Source organism: Suricata suricatta, chromosome 11, assembly GCF_006229205.1.
Source record: "Suricata suricatta isolate VVHF042 chromosome 11, meerkat_22Aug2017_6uvM2_HiC, whole genome shotgun sequence".
Classification (NCBI taxonomy): Eukaryota; Metazoa; Chordata; class Mammalia; order Carnivora; family Herpestidae; genus Suricata; species Suricata suricatta.
The window spans coordinates 73942106-73964452 of record NC_043710.1 but is presented as its reverse complement, the minus strand read 5'-3'; the positions used below and the strand labels follow the sequence as shown (position 1 = coordinate 73964452).

At 38.4% G+C, this 22347-nt stretch overlaps 1 protein-coding gene across 1 annotated transcript in view; it reads left to right on the top strand.

Annotated features, from left to right (window-relative positions):
* The window catches only part of SESN3 (sestrin 3), a 72247-nt gene that overhangs the window by 33846 nt on the left and 16054 nt on the right, over window positions 1-22347 (top strand). Inside the window, exons 2-6 of the mRNA XM_029956598.1 lie at window positions 9242-9307; window positions 12594-12791; window positions 14279-14461; window positions 17184-17420; window positions 17913-18087. Of these exons, the coding sequence (XP_029812458.1) occupies window positions 9242-9307; window positions 12594-12791; window positions 14279-14461; window positions 17184-17420; window positions 17913-18087 (859 nt within the window). The remainder of the gene's footprint in view (window positions 1-9241; window positions 9308-12593; window positions 12792-14278; window positions 14462-17183; window positions 17421-17912; window positions 18088-22347) is intronic.

Genomic DNA, 22347 nt, shown 5'->3' with positions numbered 1-22347 from the left:
AGTGTCATATAGGGAACCAGAGGGTACAAGGAAGATAATGGATTGATACCCAACACTGTGTTTATTAGTTTAACTTCTTGTTGTTTCTCAGTAAGAATGCAGGAATGACCTCAAGGTCATAGGATGCTCTTGTTGCCCTGTTGAAGAAAGAGAAAAAAGATGGAAGAGGCTGTACCAGACTCCTGTCTCCTTAGTTCAGTTCAACAAATGTATGAATACCTATTATTTTCGTGTTGGTGTGCTGTAATACTACAGATATTGTATCAGAAATTGATCCTGCTCTTTAAGACGCTTATTTATTATTTGAGAGGAGTAATAAGATAATGATATACATTAATACCTATAAGAGAAACAAAATAGTGAATCTTAAGAAGAATAGGTTTAAATTCATAGCAGAGCTTGGGAATTGGTAGGAATGGAGGGGAGCCCAAAAGAGACAATATTTGAGCTGTGTTTCAACACCTCAAGGAATGGGTAGACTTTCAATAGATACGTAAAAGGGAAGGCAGTGTCTTAGGGAATGCTGGTTCAAATATATCTAAATTCAACAGAATACAGAAAAGACTTGCTATATTAGAACTGTTGATTTTTAATTTATGGATAAATCTAACTTGATAGATTTCTGCTACTCTGTGGCATTACATGGAACGTGGAAAAGGAGGTGTGCTCTTTGCTGCTTGCCTCTGGATGGCCTTGGACTTGAACATGATTTTAGATTTACTTCCAGTTTAAAGGATTACCTAGCAGTATGCTGTTACTTGTGCAGTTTAAAGACTCTCCTAGCTTCAGATTTGTCCTTAATTCCACCTTTGCAAATTTGTGCCACTCTGTGGTTGTACAGGGTACTTGCTCGTGGTCCTTTTGTTTTTATAAGTTTGCTGTTCCGTAGTCAGGATGAAAATAGAAAAACTTGCCTGCACTTTGCACAGGTGTTCACCGTGTGTTCTAATGAGTAAAATGTAAGAGATTTTGTACTAGCCAACATTTAGAAATTTTTTCATTTAGAAATTCAGCTATTCTGCAGTGCAAATTTAACTCATTAGCTACCGTTTGCTATATGGATATACATGTTTAATTATTGGTGGGATGAGACATTCATCTTTGCATACTTAAATACATCTGCTACAGTACCAGTTATTACTGATTTTTGCTAGTGATAAATAATACTGGATGAGTAATAATAGTAGGTGAGTTTGTCTGTCTTTAGGCCCACAGTTGGTAAAACAAAGTTACCAAACGGTTCCCACTACTTTGGCACACCAAGGTTTTTTAATTTTTTTATGAGAATTGCTTAATCACAGTGTCTCGTTATTTCCTGGAGCTCCGTTTTTGAAAATGAAATAGATAAATACTGTTACTTAAATGATCCTTACATCAAACTTCCAGAAATGGACCAGACATTTCCCTCAACCAGATAGTATATTAAGATGAAATCCTCAAAGATGAATGAGGCCCTTTCTGGGCCCACCTGGAGCGGACAGCCTAGTAGGTGTAGAAGGAGGTACAGACATCACTGAAGCAAATACACTTGATGAGTGCATTGCTTTTGGTGGAAGTGTTATGAGATTGCAAGTTAAAATTTTGGTCAGTGTGTGTTGTTAATGCTGAAGTTCACAGTCAACAAAGTCTTTCCATTGTTCATCCAGTGATTCTATCCAGGATCAGAGCTACTGTTGCAGGAAGGCCTTGATAGACTTTGTTTTACTAGATCAGTTCAAAGGAGTCCACTCCTGGGCCCAGGCCCTGAGAATGAGGCAGGATACCCAACCTGTGAAGGGGAATTTGAAGTGTTCTTTGGAGTGTCTGCATTTCTGCCACACCCTACGATGCCTGGCTGGGGTCCTGGTGCCCAGTGGTTCTTTGTACCACCCCAGCTCCAAGGAATAGGAGAGATGTTGGTGGGATTTTCTCCCTTGATGGGATTGCCATTTTCTGCTTCCATATCTTTTCTCACAAAGTAACCTTAGATCTCCGTTATTATAATATCATGAAGGCTAATACATATTTTAATCTAATGTAGGAGAAGTCACCATTTGTTAAATTGCCTTTATACCATTTGGGGTGGTGGGAATATAAGGTGTATTCCAGGTCATTACAGAAATTTAAATTTGAGTTCACCATAAAATTATCATTCTATTATAGTTCATCTTGAAGCCTGTTCTTTCCTCACTAAGGTATGGACAGAGAGAGTTTTTATCTGTCTTCCTCTCCATTTGCCCTTTTCCTCTGAAATATGTAATGTCATCAATTTCTATAAAGCCAGCCATTATTCCTGAAATTGTCTGCCAAGGAATAAAAAGATGGCATCAGCATTATTTCATAGCATCGAGCCACCTGCCCATCTCTGTCCTTTTAGCAGTGGTTTGTGCCAAAGTGAAACATCTGTAAAAAAAGGAGATTCAACAACCGAAATGTACTATTTATACTGATAATTGCAGTTGGCTTTCTTATAGTCACACTTAAAAACTTTGTTTGGGACATGTGTTTCATATGTAAGATGTTTTGTCACTGTCATGTGTTTAAAAAAAAAAAAAAGAATGTTGAAGGTATTAAACTACCTTCTCAGGATACCTTTAAAAACTGTGGGATTAGTATGCTCCAGAGAGTCAAGTCTCTGCTTTGCCATCATTTTTAATTTTCTTAATTAAGTTCACTTATTAATTTTGAGAGAGAAAAAGAACGAACAGGGGTGGGCAGAGAGAGAGAGAGAGAGAAGGAGACAGAGAATCCCAAGCAGGCTCTGGCTGTCAGTGCAAGCCTGACACAGGGCTCAATCTCACAGACTGTGAGATCATGACCTGAGCTGAGATCAAGAGTCAGACACCTACCTGCCTGAGCCACCAGGTGCTCCTGCTGTAATTTTTATATGTTGAAGATACTAAAAAAAAACCCAAAACCTCTTCTTTAAGTGTCTCTATGTAAAAAAATTAATTCTACATATTACTCACTATTTTTCTGTCCTATAGAGATACATTCATAAGCAATTTTTACATTTTAATAAATAGAATGTATATGTCTTTTGCTTTTCTATTATAAACTGGTGAGATAGGTAAAAATTAAATTTAATTTAAAGTATTTAGGAGCAGGAAGTGCAGAAATTAATTCCCCTGGTTTATCAGATTTTTAGGGCCAAGTAATTTGTTGATTACCTCTAAACACTCATTATTTTAAAAATTCCTAACTTCCAAGTGTCTTAATTTTCTATTGGTATTAATTTATATATATAAAGTTATCTGGTAAATTGCTTCGCTGTTACATGTCAAAAGAAGCAGCTTTCTAAATATAATTAATCTTCATCCTTTCAGTATTTTGTAGCAGATTATTACTTAATAAGCATAATATCTGCTGGTAAATGTCAAGCATGATTTCTTTCAGCTATAATGACATATCTAAAAAAAAAAAAACCTTTCCTTATGGTAGCATTCTTGACCTTAAAACCCTTGTAAAACAATCTTAAAACACATAGAACTGACAGAGAGACTGTCAGTTTCTAGTTATAAACTAGTTTTTTTCTTGATTGAAATTACAGAGTTTTGTGGAAAAATATGTAAACAAATCCTGTGACTGCTAAGACATTTGAAAGCAAAGCAAAATTGTATTTACTGTTGTCTAAAATTTCTTCAAATTTTCTATACCCTTTGATTTTTTAACACTAAAGTCAGTGTTTTAGAGACTTTCTTCTTTTTATTTAGCAGTTTGAACACTGTCATCAAATTAAGACTCCAAAGAACGGGATCTTCCAACTTTTCTGCCGTTAATTTGTTGGTTTTCCAGTTTTAATATGCAAATCAACTTTTATTTGATTTCCATAAGGTGACTGTACCACACAACGTGTGTTTATTAATGCTTATGTTCGTTCCTGAAATTTTAACCACTTTGTATTTTTGCAACATCCCAGTTGCTAAAATCAAGACTAATTGATGCATGCAGCAATGCTGTACCATAGACCCTTTAACAGTGATTAGAAAAATCTAGATTGGCATTGTACAGCATGACACCCATTAGCCACATGTGATTATTGTACACCTTCAGATGGGGCCAGTGCAATTAAGGCACCAAATTTCAACTTTATTTAATGTTAACTTAAATTTAAACTGCTACGTGTGACTAGTGGCTGCTGTAATGGACAGTGCAGCTTCAAAACCTTTAAGGACTTGTTTGGGGGTTTTAGACTGTCTTTAAATTTATTTATTTTTTTACACCCAACGTGGGGTTTGAACCCACAACCCCAAGATCAAGAGTCACATGCTCCACCAACTGAGCCAGACAGGTGCCCTGGGATTTTAGATGTTTGTAGAAACAAAACAAGGCCACCACAGAAAAATTGCTAGGACAAACAAGACCATTTGTTTCTGCAGAATAAGATACTAGCTTTATACTTAGAAAGAGGAAAATGTGGCACTGTTCTTTTCAAAATTAATGCAGCTGCAGGTGACTTTCACTTCTACAACAACCCTTGAATCCTTCTTCTAGAGCAGCATCTATTGAGAAAATATAGCTGTTCTAGTTTGGGTGTTTTATTTTACATTAGGGGAAATTGGCAGAAGAAAAATAAAAGTAGGACCTTATTTTGTACTGTGCTTTGCATTTTTAAAAAATGTTTATTTTTGAGAGAGAGAGACAGAGAATCCCAGGCAGTCTCCGTGCTGGTACTGTCAGCATAGGGGCTCGATGCCAGGTTGGACCTGGGGCTGGATGCAGGGCTCGAACTCATGAACTGTGAGATCATGACCTGAGCTGATATCAAGAGTCAGATGTTTAACTGGCTGAGCCCCCCAGGTGCCCCTGTGCTTTGCATTTTTTATGTGTTATGTTCTCAAAGCCTCCTGACAAGAGAAAGCTAAGACCTCGACGTGACATATTCTCAGTTGTGAGAGGAAACTATTTCTCAACTCTTACGGCTGAGGAGGGTCTGTGGAGAGGATGACTTAAAGATTTAGTTGGGAAAAGGCAGTTATAGGATTTGGCGAGTGTTTGAATGCGGACTCCTAGGATGAAGAGTCAAAGATAACCGAATCGGAGCCAGGGCTACTGGTGCGTTGCAGTGATTTCATGACTCAGACAGGAAAGTAAGAAGGGACAGTGGGCTTCTAGTTTTAAACTTGGTTTTAAGGTGCAAATAGTATAAACTATTTGGGTTCAGAATGTCCCAAAGCCAGACTGAAGGGCAGAGAAGAGCTAGCTCCAAGCCGGTACAAGACTCAGGAGTCATCTGAATGGCTTGTTCATTTTCATTCAACATGTACTTTTCCCTCCACCCTCCTCTCCCCCGTACAGGGACTGTCACACCATTCGGTAAATTTTGTTTTATGTAAGGAAGATATAAGCCCTGGAAGAGAACACTCACTTGAGAGAATGAATATTCATGAAAGAAATGCAGAGGATGTCTAGGAAAAGTGTAAAAATGGTCAAAGACTAGGTAGATCAGGTGGTCTGGCATTACAGAAGCAACCGAGGGTGGAACCGCACAGGAGACAGATCTGAATTGTGCAAGGAGGGGGCAAGAAAGCTGGCCATTATGTAAGGAGCATCTCAGCGGGGATCTGAAGAGCGGGCTTACATAAAAAGAACAAAAGTAGTGGTTGCCAAGAGCTGGGGGGTGGGGGAAAAGTGGTGTTGTTCAATGGGTATATCGTTTCAATTACACAAGAGAAAAAGTCCTAGACATCTGCTTGTACTTACAGTTGACAATACTGTAGCTGATTTGTTAAGAAGGTAGATATCATGTCATGTGTTTCTGTTGAAACATTTTTTGAAAGGGAGAAACAATTTTTGTTTTTCTGGAGATTGTATGTAATATGAACAGAAATTGAAACAACAATTTTGGAACTGGCCAATGTTGTTTGTTTTTCCTGAATTCTCCTTATCTGGATTCACTCCTAATTTGGTTGAGAGCATTTCTGCCATTATGTTAAAATGCTTGGTTATGGGATTGAGGAGGTGTGATCATCAAACAGCTCAACAGAGAAATCATTTATCATTTCAAAAAGACATTAAAAATGCCTAAGTAAGATGTGATTTAAAAAAAAAAAAAGAAGATTCTAGAGCATGCTATCTGGTAGAACCTTCTGCATTGGCACCAGGAATGTCCGCACTGTCCTTTACGGTAGCCATGGGCACATGCAGCTGGTGAGCGCATGAAGTGTGACTAGCGTGATTGAGGAACCGTACTTGTAACTTTTTTATTTTAGTTTTAATTAATTTAGATGTAGTCACATGTGGCTGATAACTACCTTACAAGGCAACACAGGACTAGGGACTTCAGAAAAGTTAGTCGGGGTATGAATGAGGTAGGAAGTCAGTCCTGGACATTTGTTGTTGTTGTTATATTAAGTTTATTTTTGCCACATAGGGAGAGTGTGAGCAGGGGAGGGGCACAGTGAGGGGAGAGAGTCCCAAGCAGACTTTGCTCTGTGAGCACAGAGCCCTTTGGCCTTACTGACAGCCACCCAGGCTCCACTTGGTAAAACATTTTTGTTAGCATCTTTGCAGTGTGCAACCAGAGCTTTGAAGATATTTATGATCTCAAACCCAGTAAATACACATCCACAATTCTTCCTAAAGAACCTACCCTAAATATCACAAAATCTGCCCCCCAAATCTCTCTGTGATAGCATTATTTATAATAGTGAAAGCGGTGCATAACTTAATGTTCTACAAAAGGAAAATGACCAAGTTGTAATTACTAAAATGATGTCTTCCCACATCCTTGCTCTGGGATCTGTCGTCATATGCCGTAGTTGTATGCATTTCTGCCGGACTAACCCTTATGTGTGTCCCCGCTGTCCCTAGCATATTGTATATGCTCAATGCATGTTTGCTGACTAAATGAGCAAATGAAGTTTTCAGCTGCTTCTTATCAAATGGCCAAAACTGAGAGATGCTACATTCTTTTTAAGTGCAGCAGCATGCGGTTCCACATGTAATGAAGATATATTTCTGATTTAAACATCTGCTGTTCCAGAAAATATTTTGTGGGCAAAATAACAATTTCAGAAATGCAGAGGGAGATGCAGTTGATAAATGTATCACATAGTGATTTTTATAAACCAGTTATATTAGTAATAAAGCATTCCTTGTCTCCCAAAGTCCCTTTGTACACTTTTAGCTTATTTTTCCTTCCCTATATTTTCTTTGAATTTTATATGTTATTCATAAATGACATAAAAACCTCCACTTATCTCTCCATTGGCATTTTCCTCTTCAAACCTGTGATTGGTCCTCACAGTCTCTTCACTGCTTTTTTCATTTGAAATGATTATTCATCAAGGAAATTGCTTTTCATGTATGACTGCATTAGGCTGTATTATAAAGAGGGTATTTGAAGTTTTGTTTTCTGTAGTTTACAGAGGCTAGTAGAGGGAAGAAGCCTGTTATTTTCTTTTAAATTATTTCTCTGGGTAAAACTAGATTGTGGTTGATGTAGACAGGAAATGACAATATTAAAAATTCTAAATTACTCCTTTTTTACATAGAGTCCTCTAGTGTATTTGACCAGTAGACTAAGATATATTTGTCATTACTTGTTATATACAACTAGATGCCTTTCTGAAACTTGAGCAGGTTTAGATGATCATTATATAATATATTTATTCTGATACGATTCTGAATATTGATGGGGATTGTGCGCCAGACTCATGAGGGCAGGGACCCTTTCTGTTTCGCTTCCCCGATACGCCCTGCGTCCATCCCAGAATCTGATTAGCTTCTTCAAAACTCATTGAATGCCTGGCTACCTACTTTTGCCAATTTGTTTTGTGTTTGGTAGGCTCTCTGATTGTAAGGAATAAAAAAGGTTTCTGGTTACCTCATGGAGGGAAAAAGAGGGCAGGAGGAAGGGAGAAAAAAAGACACAGGAGAGCCCACTTTCCTCTAGTGACTTCATAGAAACTCTAGTGCTGTTCTCCTTCAAAGCAGGTATCCTATTGTTGCCTACTCTAATGCTTCCTTATTGTGTTCTCTGCCTTTGCTTCTGTGTGCTATTTTGTTGCTCTTCTCTCTGTCAGAGTGCATTACTTTCATCCACGTCTAGTAACTAGAATCTTACTGGGCCAGCTAATTACCCTCAGCTCTGCTTGGGCAGAACTTTTGCATCAAGGCACCCGTAGGCTGCACATGAAGCCTCAATGTTGATTAGTCTAGTCTGCTGTGGCCAGGAGAGGAGGTCACTTGAAATAGATATTGCCATCATTGGATAAGAAACTGTTTACAGTGGCTTCCTCAGTTTAGAAGTTTCTTGAGGAGGACCTAGGGGCACCTAAAGCTTAATACACCCTTTCCCAGTAGACCTCTGTTCTCATATTTGATTTCCCACACAGTCTTTATAATCTTTCTTAACCATGGCATAGTCCCTGTTTGGTTTGTATTGAAGTACATTTGACATGCATTATGTTAGTTTCAGGTGTACAACATAATGATTCGACGCTCACATACATTGCTGAAGTCTACTTACCATCTGTCACCATGCAGAGTCCCACATTTTTTTGGTCTTGTGATGAGAACTTTTTAATAATTACTTTCTTAGCAACTTTCAAATTTGCTATATAGTATTATTGACTGTAGTCACCATGCTGCACGTTGCATCCCTGTGACTTACTCATTTTATAACTGGAAGTTAGTACCTCTTTATCTTCTTCACCACTTTGCATACCTCTCCACCCATCTCTCCTCTGGTAGTCACCAATCGATTTTCTCTATCTAGGAGTTTGGTTTGGTTTTGTATGTTCATTTGTTTTATTATTTAGTTTTCACATGTAGTGAGATCATACAGTATTTATCATTGTCTAAAGTATGCCATTTGGCATAATACCCTCAAGGTCTATCTATTCACGTGTCACTAATGGAAAAGTTCCTTCCTTTTTTATGGCTGAATAATATTCCATTGTGTGTATGTATACATATATCTACATATATACACACAATGAAATATCTCACTTTTTTTGGTCCATTCATCAATGGATAGACACTGGGGCTGCTTCCATATCTTGGCTATTGTAAATAATGGTGCTGTAAACATTGGGGTGCATGCATCCTTTTGAATTAGCCTTCTTGTGTTCTTTGGGTAAATGTCCAGTAGTGTGATTGCTGGGTTTTCTTTGATCTGAGACTTAATCCTTATTTTGGTTTTACTAATTCTATTTATTTATTCAATTTGTTTGAGTACCTCAGCAATAAATTTGTACCAGATTAACTTTCCTTAGAAAGTTATCATTAATACATAACACTTCTGTTTTAAAAACAGGATAAAAGAATCAGAGTATCTGCACCCTTGACAAGAGGACCAAGTGCCTTTATCCCAGAGAAGGAGGTAAGTTTATCTGTGTTAAAATACGTTGGGTGTGACACACAAAAAAGTGACTTAATTATCTCAAAGAACATTTCCTTTTTTTTAAATACTTTTTTAAGTTTATTTTGGAGTGGGGGGAGGGACAGATAGAGAGAGAGACTCCTAAGCAGGCCCCACACTGTCAGCACAGAGCCCAACAAAGGGCTCAATCTCACTAACTGTGAGATCATGATCTGAGCCAAGATTAAGCATTGGATTCTCAACCGAATGAGCCACCCAGGCGCCTCCTTTCCATTTTTAATATGGAAGTGTAAATCTTTGTTTTGCTCTTGTTTCTTATTTATATGTCAGAGAATCACAGAGATATTTTCTTTTGAATGTCACTTAAAAGTGTATAAGAATCTGCCTTTTTATTTTAGACTTAGTTGTACTAAAGTTTAGAAAAATTAAATTTTACCATATTTGATTTCAGATATAACTTTTCTGAACAAAGCTAACAGTAACGAAGTTTTTCTTTTTTAATTAAGTTTAATATTAACCTGAGGTTTGGGGGGTTTTATTTTTTTATTTTTTATTTAAAAAAATTTTTTAAATGTTTACTTACTTTTGAGAGACAGAGCACAAGCAGGGGAGGGGCAGGAGAGAAGGAGACACAGAATCAGAAGTAGGCTCTAGGCTCCGAGCTGTCAGCCCAATGTAGGGCTCAAACCAACAGACCAGGAGATCATGACCTGAGCTGAAGTCAGACACTTAACCAACGAGCCACCCAGGCGCCCCAGTTTTGGGGTTTTTAAATGGCCACCAGTTCATGGTGATTATAGGTTATATAAATGTTAAGAAAATAAATATTTTGAAATGACAATATGAGTTTCCCGACTAAACCTATTAAACAAAACACGCTGTTACATCATTAGCAACTACTCTTTTGTTTGTTTTGGTTCTGAGTCTCCAGGCAGAATGTCAATGCAATCTGTATAATCTGTACCTTTGGTGAGGGTGGAGAGTGAAGATGGTAAATGCAAAAAAAGAGAGGTTGTAAAATATAATGCAAAGGAAATTACAACCAGTAGAAGATTTGTGCCTGTTTTGTGGATATACATCTCAATGAATGATCATAGCAATGTGCAGGACTTCCTAGACTCCTGGATGCCTCTCAGACATAAACTTGGGCTAAGAAGAGTTTAAGAACCACTGAATGAGGAGTTTTTCTCTGCATGAAGGAGTTATTAACTTACTGAATATGATTGTAAATGCTGATTGACTATTTACTGGAAAGACCTTCGTCTTAGAGCACCAGCATTATTCCTATATTGTTCTGAAAGTAGTCAAAAAAGTTTTACAGAGCACCTCTTATCTGCAGGGGATTGTCCAAACAGAAGAGAAGAATAGAATTCAAAGGATATATGCCAGGCCATTGCCAGTGTCAGTTTTTCTTCATCTTCATTTTGCTTTTTTAGTGACCTTACCATTTGAATGGAAAGATTAAAGGAAAGTTCACAGTACTGTTTGGAGAACTCGGCATCTCTAGCTCATCTTGATGGTGACCAGTCATTAGAAAAACGGCTGTGTTGAGGCCCATTTTCTTGGGACAGCGTAGGGGCCGCTCTTGGCAGAGTGACTGCCTCATATACATAAAGACCTCCAGAACCCACTGGGTTCACGCTATGTATCTGAAGGTCATCTGGTTGGCAGAAGCCACCACTGTTTTCAAGACCTATTGCATCTCTTAATGTCTTCGGCATCAGTTAAACAAAAGAAACTCTGCTGGGGAAAACAAAACAAAACCAACAAATCTTCTCTTTTTAATGACACATGGTTGACCCAGATCTTACTGTTGTTCACATCACTTGGTCCCTGCAGTTGACAAAATGTGGGGAAATGGGCAAATGAAAGTGTACATGGCTTTTTAACTAGCTGAACTGAAATTGCTTTTTTACACCATTGTAATTAACTTTTCCTCACAGTTCAGACTTTTCAAACATTGTATTTCCTTTGGGATTACATTTTCCTGAGTCAATAGTGCCTTTGTGTAATTCACACTTATTTTTCAGAAGAGACCATGAAGCCAGCCCTAAAGAGTAAACAGAGTGCCTAATAGCAGCATGGGTCTTTATAAAGACCATTAGCCTGGATTTTAGAAAAATCTGGATTCTAGACCAGGCTGGGCTATTAGCTCGACTCATGAGCTCGAATTTAATTTTGAATCTAAAATGAGGAATATAGGGGCACCTGGGTGGCTCAGTCGGTTAAGCTTCTGACTTCAGTTCAGGTCATGATCTCACGTTTGTGGGTTCGAGCCCTGTGTCAGGCTGTGTGCTGACTGCTCAGAGCCTGGAGCCTGCTTCCAATTCTGTGTCTCCCAGTCTCTCTGCCCCTTCCAGCTCGTGCTCTGTCTCTCTCTGTCTCAAAAATAAATAAAACATTAAAAATAAATAAAAAATAAAAAAATAAAATGAGGAATATATTCTTAAGTCTAGAATTCTAATTCTAAAATATCAATAAGTAATGAACCAATCATAGAAATATTCATCTCATGTCCATTAATCCTCACAGAGCCAGGCCCTTCTATAAGGTGCTAATAAGCTCTTAGTACCTTCCTAGCCAGTTCTCGGTGTGACGCCCAAACTGTCATGTATAAAGGTACAGAAAATCATCTATTATTGAGAAAGCTCTTTTGATGTCCATTTTAATAACCAACCTTGTTTGTAGTAATTAATACAATAGGCTGAAAACAGGAATGACCGTATTCTAGTGTCCTTATTAATTTTTCAATTAACACCTTTTTACAAATTATCATGTTTTCCTTTGTCCCTAAAAAAAACTTCAGGAAGCTTTTTATTTTACATTGAATGAAAACAAGCAAAAGATCAGACTGAAAATATTTATCTTAAGATAATATCATTAAGTATCTTTATAGGCTGTTGAGATAAAATTGTAAATACACGAATCAAATGCCACTGCTTTTGTCTCCCCACAAATTGGTGTAATAATAGCCAGGCAAATGGGCCCTGAAAATTTTGCCTAATGTGCCTGGCACAGCAGATGGAAGCTTCTTTCCTCCAGCCTCATAACTGTGTGTATAATGTTTGATAATTTGACATTTGTTGTTTAATAAATGGTTGTCTCAGAGCCAAAAATGAGTGGTGCTTTTTTTTTTAAATTTCTGTTTCTAGTCTGAGCAACTGCATAATTTCAGTGTCTGTTCATATCAAGAGAACATTCATTTGCTTCGATAGTGGCGTCGTTTGGGTAAACAAAAGATACGTTAGTTCTCAGTAATCATTTTGTGTGTTTCTTGACTGTTAAGGTTGTCCAAGGAAACACAGTGGATGAACGTACAAACTTTCTCGTGGAAGAATATTCTACTTCCGGTCGCCTGGACAACATCACGCAGGTCATGAGTTTGCACACTCAGTACCTGGAGTCTTTCCTGCGGAGTCAGTTCTACATGCTGCGCATGGACGGCCCCCTTCCTCTGCCACACCGGCACTACATCGCAATAATGGTGCGCTGGGTTCCCCATCTCCTGAGTCGGGAGACACCATCCTCACACACTCCCTCTCCATCCTACTAGTGTGTGTGTGTGTGTGTGTGTGTGTGTGTGTGCTTGTGTGTGCAGAGCTGCGTATCATTTTGTAGGAATAAGAATTGAAGAAGCCCGTGGCTTTTCGGATACCATCTCTTAGACACATTTTGAATGCTTTCAACATCTTAATGTACTGAATATTTCTCATTTAAATATCAGTTTATTGTCTTATTAATGAGGCTTGTAGGGTCCAAAGTAATAACCCTAATAGCCCACAGGTTTTCTTTTTGCTCCTGATACCTTATTTTTATTATGAATATATAACAGGTTGTTTGTGACATCTTATTTAATCGCTTAGTATGTGAAGAATATCACTAATGTGGCCAAACAAGAGTAAAGTATAAGCACCTGTGGAGACTCTGGATAAGAGAATTCTTAAATGAATTACAACACAGCCAAGTATAGTGCTTGGAATAAACTAGTTAACTAGTTCATGTTTCAGTGGGAGTGGGAAGAGAATGGTGGGTGGCAGGAGCCAGAAGGGTAGAAAGAAACGATGTTACAGTTGGACTATCAATGGAGAAAAAGAGGAGGGACATGGCCCAAGTGCCATGTGTTGAGAGAGTTTAGGAGACGGACTGGGGTTTAGCAAGTTAGTTTCTCCTAGCTATAACATGATCTCATTTATGCACTCCCTGTGGTTTTAAACAAGAAAAGGGCAGCATTCTGTGTTCTATTGACTGATGAACACGTTGGAGACTAATTCCAGCTTATAGTTTTGATGACAGTAAGGCTGAAGACAAGTTTAGAATGATCACAAACTAAGAGATAAACAAGATACAGAGAACAGAACGAGCAAACAATGCTATTATACTGAGAGGCAGCCCTGGGGAAGAGAGTTGTGAAGTGAAGAGTGTGCTTTATGTGGATTTCCCAGGTTGGCAGTGTCGAGGCTGGTTCTGACTGCATAGGAAGGACGAGTGCCCGCCAGCGTCAGTCTTATCTCAGTAGGGCTGATGTGCACAGATAAGACTGAAATCACAGTTACCATACCAGATAGGAGAGGCACCCAAATTAGTCTGCCTTCTGAGTGGGAGGAGTACAGGTCAGTGAGCTTTGACTTTGTCTCAGATAGAATATAGTCTGTAGCACTTACCATAATGAAACAGATATGTATTTTCTTGACACAGCTAGAAAGTGGATTCTAGGTTGGTGTGTACCAGCTTCTGGATAAGGAAGTAATTGACTTCAGGTGACAATTGTTTGCTTATACAAATATCAGCTGTGTGTATTGATTCAGGAACCTATGGCAGTATTGCGATAGAAGTTTTAGGAGGAGGAGGAATCTGTAAGAAAAGAATTATTGGTATTAAAATTATTAATCTCCAAATAAATTATTTGTTTAGAAATACCGAATAAGACTTCTACCATGATAGTTCTATCAACTAACTCTTTTTGTGTTTTAGGCTGCAGCTAGACATCAGTGTTCTTACTTAATAAACATGCACGTGGATGAATTTTTAAAGACAGGAGGGATTGCTGAGTGGTTGAATGGTTTGGAATACGTTCCGCAAAGACTGAAGAATCTTAATGAAATAAATAAGCTGCTAGCACACCGACCCTGGCTCATCACGAAAGAGCACATTCAGGTACCGAGTGCTGGGTTGTAAGAAAGTTTACTAGTGATTCTAACTAAGGGTTTTTGTTTTTGTTTTGTTTTGTTGGGGGGTGTGATTAAGACTTAGTTTTAAATACCTGCATATTAGAAACTTAAAAATAGTACATCAATATGTAGACGAGATAAATGTAGAAAGTCATAGTTTAATTTAGGTGCAGATAAATATCTCTTTGGGTAATCAATAATTTGCTGTAGGGATACTTTAGTGAGTGGCTATAAGAAAAGTTGATTTCTGTATTCAAGCAGGAGGTGGAACAAAAAAAATAACAAACTGGCAGCTTAGGATACCTGGGTTCTCAAAGGTTTGTGACCTTTAGTGAATTAGCTTCTGTGGACCTCAGTTCCCCCATCTGTAAAATGAGGGGCCTAGATTAAATGAGTTCTAAGCCCTTTGCTAGTTCTTAAGTTTAATAATTTTAAGATTTGCAAAATACAGTTTTGCAAATACAAAGTGATTTGTCAACTGGTGTGAATTAAATGTTCCCTGGAAGAGCCAACTTAGATGAGAAATGGTTGCAATTGACTAGAGCACTTGGTAGCGGAAAGGAGCTTTGGTGAGGCAGTTACACAGTATCCTGTCACTGTGCTTCCCACTTGGAAACCGTGCAGTACGTAGTAGCTGTCGTCTAAATTATTATCAGACAAGTCTTAGGTATGTAAAATCTTTGCTTCTTTTTTTTTTTTGAGGGACGAAAAACCTGAATACTGAATTCAATATTTCATTGAATACTGAAAACGAACCGAGGGTTAAAGGGGAAGGGGTGGGGGAAGGGATGTGGTGGTGATGGAGGAGGGTACTTGTGGGGAAGAGCACTGGGTGTTATATGGAAACCAATTTGATAATAAACTATTAAACAAAAAACAACAACAAAAAAAAATCTTTGCTTCTAATGTTTAGAAATGCCCTTGGTTGTTTGGATACTCTTATTAGACTACATTTTTTGTTCATTATTTGCCCAGTTAAACCAAACTGAGCTTTTGTCAATCTTTGTACTCTTAGCTTCTGACTATCTGTCAGGAAACATGTGAAAACATAATGTTGTCCTGAAGTTTCTGTCCTGATTTGATAATATGTTACTTAGATAGAAGAATTAATCATTATTTTTATGTCCCAAGTTCACAACCTTGTGCCCTGTGGTTTGGTGGGTCTAAAAAGGTGGACCCTGCCCTTAAACATGCTTGGAATCTAGGGGAAGAAAGAAAGAGAGGTAATGATAATAATCACAGCACTGCAGTGTATGAAGGTATCGCTAAGAAGAATGGGATCAGGAAGTTGCATGAAAGAGGTAACATTTGAGAAATGTCTTGGAGAGTAAGTGGGAATTTTCAGGTAGAGGAGGGTATTCCAGACAGACAACAGAGTGGAAAACATTTTCTGTTGAAAAATAGCTAACAGCTTCGTGTTACTGAGTGAGGGGCAGGTTGTGCGAGGTGGGGGTAGGAGATGGGAGGAATTGGGAGCATGTTATGATGCAGTGGATACTGTACTAAAGAATTTATGTTCTAGCCTCAGAAAGCTGTGTTCTCCAGATGTTATGTTACATCAGGGGTGCACAAGGCAATCCTTCAAAATGTTAGGAAGTTGTGTGTGTGCGCACATGTATTCTCACCTTAATAAATTTCTCTACTTGTATACTTTACAATATCGGGATCACAGTACATGTATATAACTAATCTGTATAAAATGTACTTTATAAGTATTTTTTAGTATTTATTAATTTATACGTAAATGTACATGCTCTCAAGGGTTGGCCCCCCCCCCAACTGATACTGTCAGAACCATGTGTGATCAAAAGATTTTGGGAATCACTATGATAAAGAATTAAGCACCATTAAAGGTTCTTGAGCTGAGTTGTAATACGAGTGTATATGGTGGTGCAGAAGGTCAGTCACAGATGGTACAGGCTAGACACAGGGGAACCCGTCATAAAGCTGTTACTGTAGTCCTCTTGAGAGATGATTTTTTTTTAAGCCATGGAGAGAGAAAGAAGTGATCAGACTGTATGTAAGCAGTCTGCATGAGAAAAAGCAGGATGGGTAAATTGGCCTTGGGAGAAAATGGAGATGGAAGCATCACTGCGTTCAACGGCTTCACTGGTGAGTCCGTCATTCAGTTGGAGGATCAAGTAAAATAACATAGGAAATGGTGCTCTGACACATTTAAAGTTCTTATTCAAAATTGAGGTATGGTTTCTGTCATCTACTATAGGCTCTTACTCCATCAGGAAAGATATCTAAAAGATGACTAACAAAGTTAACTTACTGAATTGAAGTTTTGTGTGTGTGTGTGTGACTTTTAAGGGAAAAAAAAAACCTTTACCTAAAAACCTTAAAATGAATGGTTTTGCAAGATCATCTCTAAAGTCCCTTTCTAGCTTCAGTGTTCTTTGATTCTCTGAAATATCTCATGAAAACAACAGAGCATGGAAAAGTGCTTTGGAAGCAGAAGTTTCATTGGACATACAAGGGATTTAGAAGAATCCGCCACAGAATATATTGTTTGGTTTGACTGTTGAATGCAATATGGTTTGGCCAAAGCCATATCTTTATTACATGACACATTTTAAAAGGGGAGTTTTGTGTTTGATTACTATAAATAAACATAAAATTTGGTGGATTTTTCATGCTTTCTAAAATTGCTTTGTAGTATTCTGTGATTTTCATTTTAACTCTGATTTGCTTTCTCATTTCAGAAACTTGTCAAAACTGGAGAAAATAATTGGTCTCTGCCCGAACTGGTACATGCTGTGGTCCTACTGGCACATTATCATGCTTTGGCAAGCTTTGTTTTTGGTAGTGGCATCAATCCAGAGAGAGATCCAGAAATCTCCAATGGGTTCAGGCTAATATCAGTCAACAATTTCTGTGTTTGTGATCTCGCTAATGACAACAACATAGAGAACGCATCCCTTACAGGCAGCAACTTCGGGGTCAGTGTTCTGAACTTTGTTTTTCTTTACGATTTTGCCTTTAAATTTCCCAGTGTTAAAAATATCTAAAAAGCATTCATTGTTGGACTACACAGGATATCATATATTTGAAATATTTTTGTACAGTTTTTCTTACTGTAAAAATGTAACCTCTACATGAAGTTCTGAATTGTCTTGAAGAGGCTTTTAAAGCAAATAGATACTATGACAAAGCATAGGCTGCCTTGTTTTTTAAAAGAAACTATACTTTAATATATACCAAATGCTAGAATTCTATATTAAATATATCTCTATAAATTTTCTGTGTTTGCAACTGGAGCAGAAACAGCATACTTCTGAAAATGAATCTATCATTTGATTTCCTTTGGAGGTAGTGGGAAACCCACCTAAACTGTGCCCTTGCCACTGCACATAATAAGGTGACCTTGGGAGACAGAGACATGGACTAGAATAATTCTTAATAACACCCAACATTATCTTCCCTGGCTCCAGATTGTAGATTCTCTAAGCGAGCTAGAGGCCTTAATGGAAAGAATGAAGAGGCTTCATGAAGAAAGGGAAGATGAAGAGGCGTCTCAGGAAGAAATGACCACTCGCTTTGAGAAGGAGAAGAAAGAAAGTCTTTTTGTGGTCTCTGGAGATACTTTTCATTCATTTCCTCATTCAGGTGTGCTTCCTTCCCCCTCCCCCACAACCCCTACTGTCTTTGCCTTTGCGTTGTTATATCCCTGACAGACTACCTTCAGTATTTTTCATATAAACCTGTAGAAGCGACTCTATGACTGTGACCCTCGTATTTAGGCCTCCTGCTCCACCTTGCCCGAAGGCTGGTGACTCCCTTGTTAGGTTCGTGCATCTTTCAGTGCACCCCAGGTCCAGCTGACAGGAACTTCTGGTTCTGACGGGACACGCTCTGTCCTGCGTAAAATGTTACTCAAAACACAACAGTTGCTTAGAAAGTTAGAGATACCTAATTCATCCTACGTTTGTGATGTTTTCGAGCGATAAGTGAAATCCTGTTCCAATAGATAACATGTTTATATCTCTGCCTTCGTGTGTGTGCATGGGGAGAATGTGGGAGGAGTGTTCTCACCCTGTTACTTTCCCACATTAGTTCTAAAATTACATTGTACCTGCCTTTGCAAGGTTTCTTTGGGGAAATCTTTGGAATTTAATAAAAATATATTATTTAGGTCATTTTCTTATATTGAATTTGGAAGAATTCATTCTGTTTTAAAAGGAGGAATTAATTCTGTATTAAAAGCTAGGCATCTTTGTTCTAGTCTTAAAAATGTACTTTTTTTTCTAATAGTCTAAGAGACTTTGAATTAGACTTTTCAGTTATGAATAAAAAAGATATTGAATACCACATAGTAAATATTATTACAATAGCGCTGACTCAGTAGAAAGCTGAAATAATTCAAAGTCATCAATCTGTATAATGCTTTAAAAATAGATTTATATGGATTTAAAAAATTTTTAGTCTTAACGCCAGTCTCCTACATTCCAAGGGTAACTGATTTGGCCATAACTTGTTTGTTAATGTTAAACATAGCACTGACCAGTAGTTCTCAGAAGTTTTGCCAGGAAGAACAAAAGCCCCTTTTTATCATCTCCCCTGATGATCTTTTTTATGAAAGATTTTATCCACCAAATTGAGTATATTAAGTTCTGGGTTCCCAGAGCTTCTAAGCAGCAGGAAATCCCAAATAAAGAAACTTGCTGTTTTAGTCATTAGCTTAATATCCATTCTGCAAACATGCCTTGAGTTCCCTAGATGATCTCAGCACGGTAGTGGGAGCCGAGGCTTTCCAGCTAAATAGGACACGATTCCTGCCCTTTGGGAGCTCTCAGTGCTGATGGGAGAGAAATAATTTCAGTACGTAGCAGAATGTGAACAGTATAGGAGCCTAGAAGAGGACCCTGAATCCAGTCTTGGAGAGGAATGTGCATAGACAGGGGCTCTACAAGACTTCCTCCAGCCATTTCGCTCTAGGACTTAGAGACTTGAGTGCAAGGGGGTTGGTGGTAAACAGTCAACTGTGCCAGGCCTGATGGTAGGGAAACAGAACAGGTGGTTCTGTGGTGTCAGGGCATAGACGATGATGTAGGTAATCACATAAGCTTGTTAGGTAAACAGAAGCTTAATCATGATGACCTTTCTAACCTTCAGGAGCATGCTATCTGCCATATTTGGGACATTTTGAGCTAAGAGATCTGGAGATGTCTAGTACACTGCTTCTCAGACTTCCACTGCATGTGAATCCCTGGGGGAATCTTGTTGTAATGCAGATTTTGATTCAGTCAGTCTGGTCTAGGACCTGAGAAGGCCACGCATCAGTGCTGCCAGTCTGCAAACCATACCTGGAGTAACAAGAGGCTGGCAGATAGTCTGAAGGTCAGAAAAGGGTTTTATTTGTGGTTTTTTTTCAAGTTTATTTATTTTGAAACAGAGTGTGTGTGCGCACACAAGTGAGGGAGGGGCAGAAAGAGAGGAAGAGAGAATCCCAAGCAGGCCCCACACTGTCAGCTCCACACTATCAGCACAGAGCCCGAGGCAGGGCTTGAACCCACGAACCATGAGATCATGGCCTGAGTAGAAATCAAGAGTCTGATGCTTAACCGACTGAGCCACTCAGGCACCCCAAGGAGAGGGTTTTAAACTCAGGATGAAATTTCAGAAATTATAGGCATGTAATTGGGAGTTAAAAATCAAAGGAGTTGTTTATAAAAACCATCCAGGGGCGCCTGGGTGGCTCAGTTGGTTAAGCCTCCGGCTTCGGCTCAGGTCAGATCTCATGTCCGTGGGTTCGAGCCCCGCGTCGGGCTCTGTGCTGACAGCTAGCTCAGAGCCTGGAGCCTGCTTCCAGTTCTATGTCTCCTTCTCTCTCTGCCCCTCCCCCTCTCATGCTCTGTCTCTCTCTGTATCAAAAATAAATAAAACATTAAAAAAAAAAAAAACCATCCAGAGGGAATACATGGACAAGGAAAACCATAAGCCTAGGGTGAACTTTCTAGGTAAACCAGGATTTTAAAATATAAACATTTTTATTAAGAATTAATAATATCTGTTTGCTTTCAGACATTAATTTTTAAGAGCTTCTCTAATATCACTAAAGCTTGAAGGATAAAAATATTTTATTTCTTTTAGTTAGTTTTGTTTTTAATATTGAATATATATTTTGGACCCTGGTCTCTACCTTCTTGGACCCTTAAGCAAAGACTCCTGCCTTCTACAGTGAATTCTAGCTAGCAGTTCTTAAATCCTAGCCAGGAATTATGTTCTAATTTTGACAGGAGAGGCTGTAACATTTGTAAATCATTCGGGGAAAGAAACCATTTTGTTATTTACTCTTAACCATTCCCAATACTACATTTGCTGGTCCCACAAATGCAACAGAGAAAGGACACTGTACAGTGGCATACTGAGTCATTTTTATAACCCTAACCATGTTTTACAGTGGAAATAGAAATTTATATTTTTTTCTATAATGAATTTCTTGGTTTGACCAGTGTGATAAAGCATTCCAGACTCCATGTGGAGGTTCTAAGAACAGCTTTTCGAGCTTTTTGAAGAAAATGTTTAAAATGTCCTACAGAGGTAGTATTCTATAGCTTGGTAACCAAGTTAACTAGCTTTTATTCTTTTTTGTTTCTCAAGTTAGCAAGCTGTCCTATTACTGTCAGGAGCAGATGACTCCAGCTCGAGTGCAACATACTATTTCCTTTATGTCTAGACCTTGAAATATTTTTTTAGATAGAGTTAAAATTGGGAGTTTTAGATTTGTTGATGAGAGTACTAATTTTAATGTGAAATAAATTTAGAAAAAAAGCATTTGTAGTTTGAAGACCTTTGTACATTTCTTTCTGTGGGTGAAGTTGTCTAGAAAACAGGTTTTGACTGACTCTTAATTTTATTTTTTTTTTAAGTTTATTTATTTATTTTGAGAGAGAGAGCAGGGGAGGGGCAGAAAGGAAGGGACCCAGAGAGAGAGAGAACCCCAAGCAGGCTCCACACTGTCAATGCAGAGCTAGACACAGGCCTTGAACCCACGAACTCTGAGATCATGACCTGAGCTGAAGTCAAGACATGCTTAACAGACCAAGCCACCCAGGTGTCCCAACTCCTAATTTTAAAATGAATAAATGGATATTATTTGTAGGATAGATTCTATCTTATTTGGTCAGTTACTCATTATTGTTTCTTTAAAGATGTTTAAGGGGCGCCTGGGTGGCTCAGTCGGTTAAGCCTCCAGCTTCGGCTCAGGTCAGATCTCACATTTGTGGGTTCGAGCCCTGCATCAGGCTTTGTGCTGACAGCTAGCTCAGAGCCTGGGGCCTGCTTCCGGTTCTGTGTTTCCTTCTCTCTCTCTGCCCCTCCCCCTCTCATGCTCTGTCTCTCTTTGTATCAAAATAAATAAACATTAAAAAAAAAGTTTTTTAAAGATGTTTAAAAGTCATACAACATGAAAATGCATATTAGCAGAACAAAAACTAACATCAGCATCAGAGGAAATGGCTGTTTAATCGTCAACTCCAGTATCGGTATTTGCCAGATGAAACCCAGCTGGTTGTGCAGTGTGGGTAGAAAGATCATGTCCAGAGAGAGACTGTTACAGACTTTAGTTATCACTCAATGTTCTGGGTTTGATTTTACTTCACAACCCACAAAACTTCTCGTTTTCCTGGCATTGCAGTGCTCACTGCTACATTTTCAATTTTTTGCTTCATTTCTATTGATTAGGATGTGATGGGCCAAATTTAGGAAAGCCTAATACCGTTCGTAAATGTTAAGAGATAAAGGATTGAAAATGCCATTTTCGAAGTGTTTCCATTTACCCGAACAGAATTGTGCAATGGGAGGAAACAACTCAGTGGTTGTGGGTTGGGCTAAGGATAAGCCTGAGATGTCGCTTTAGAAAACAGA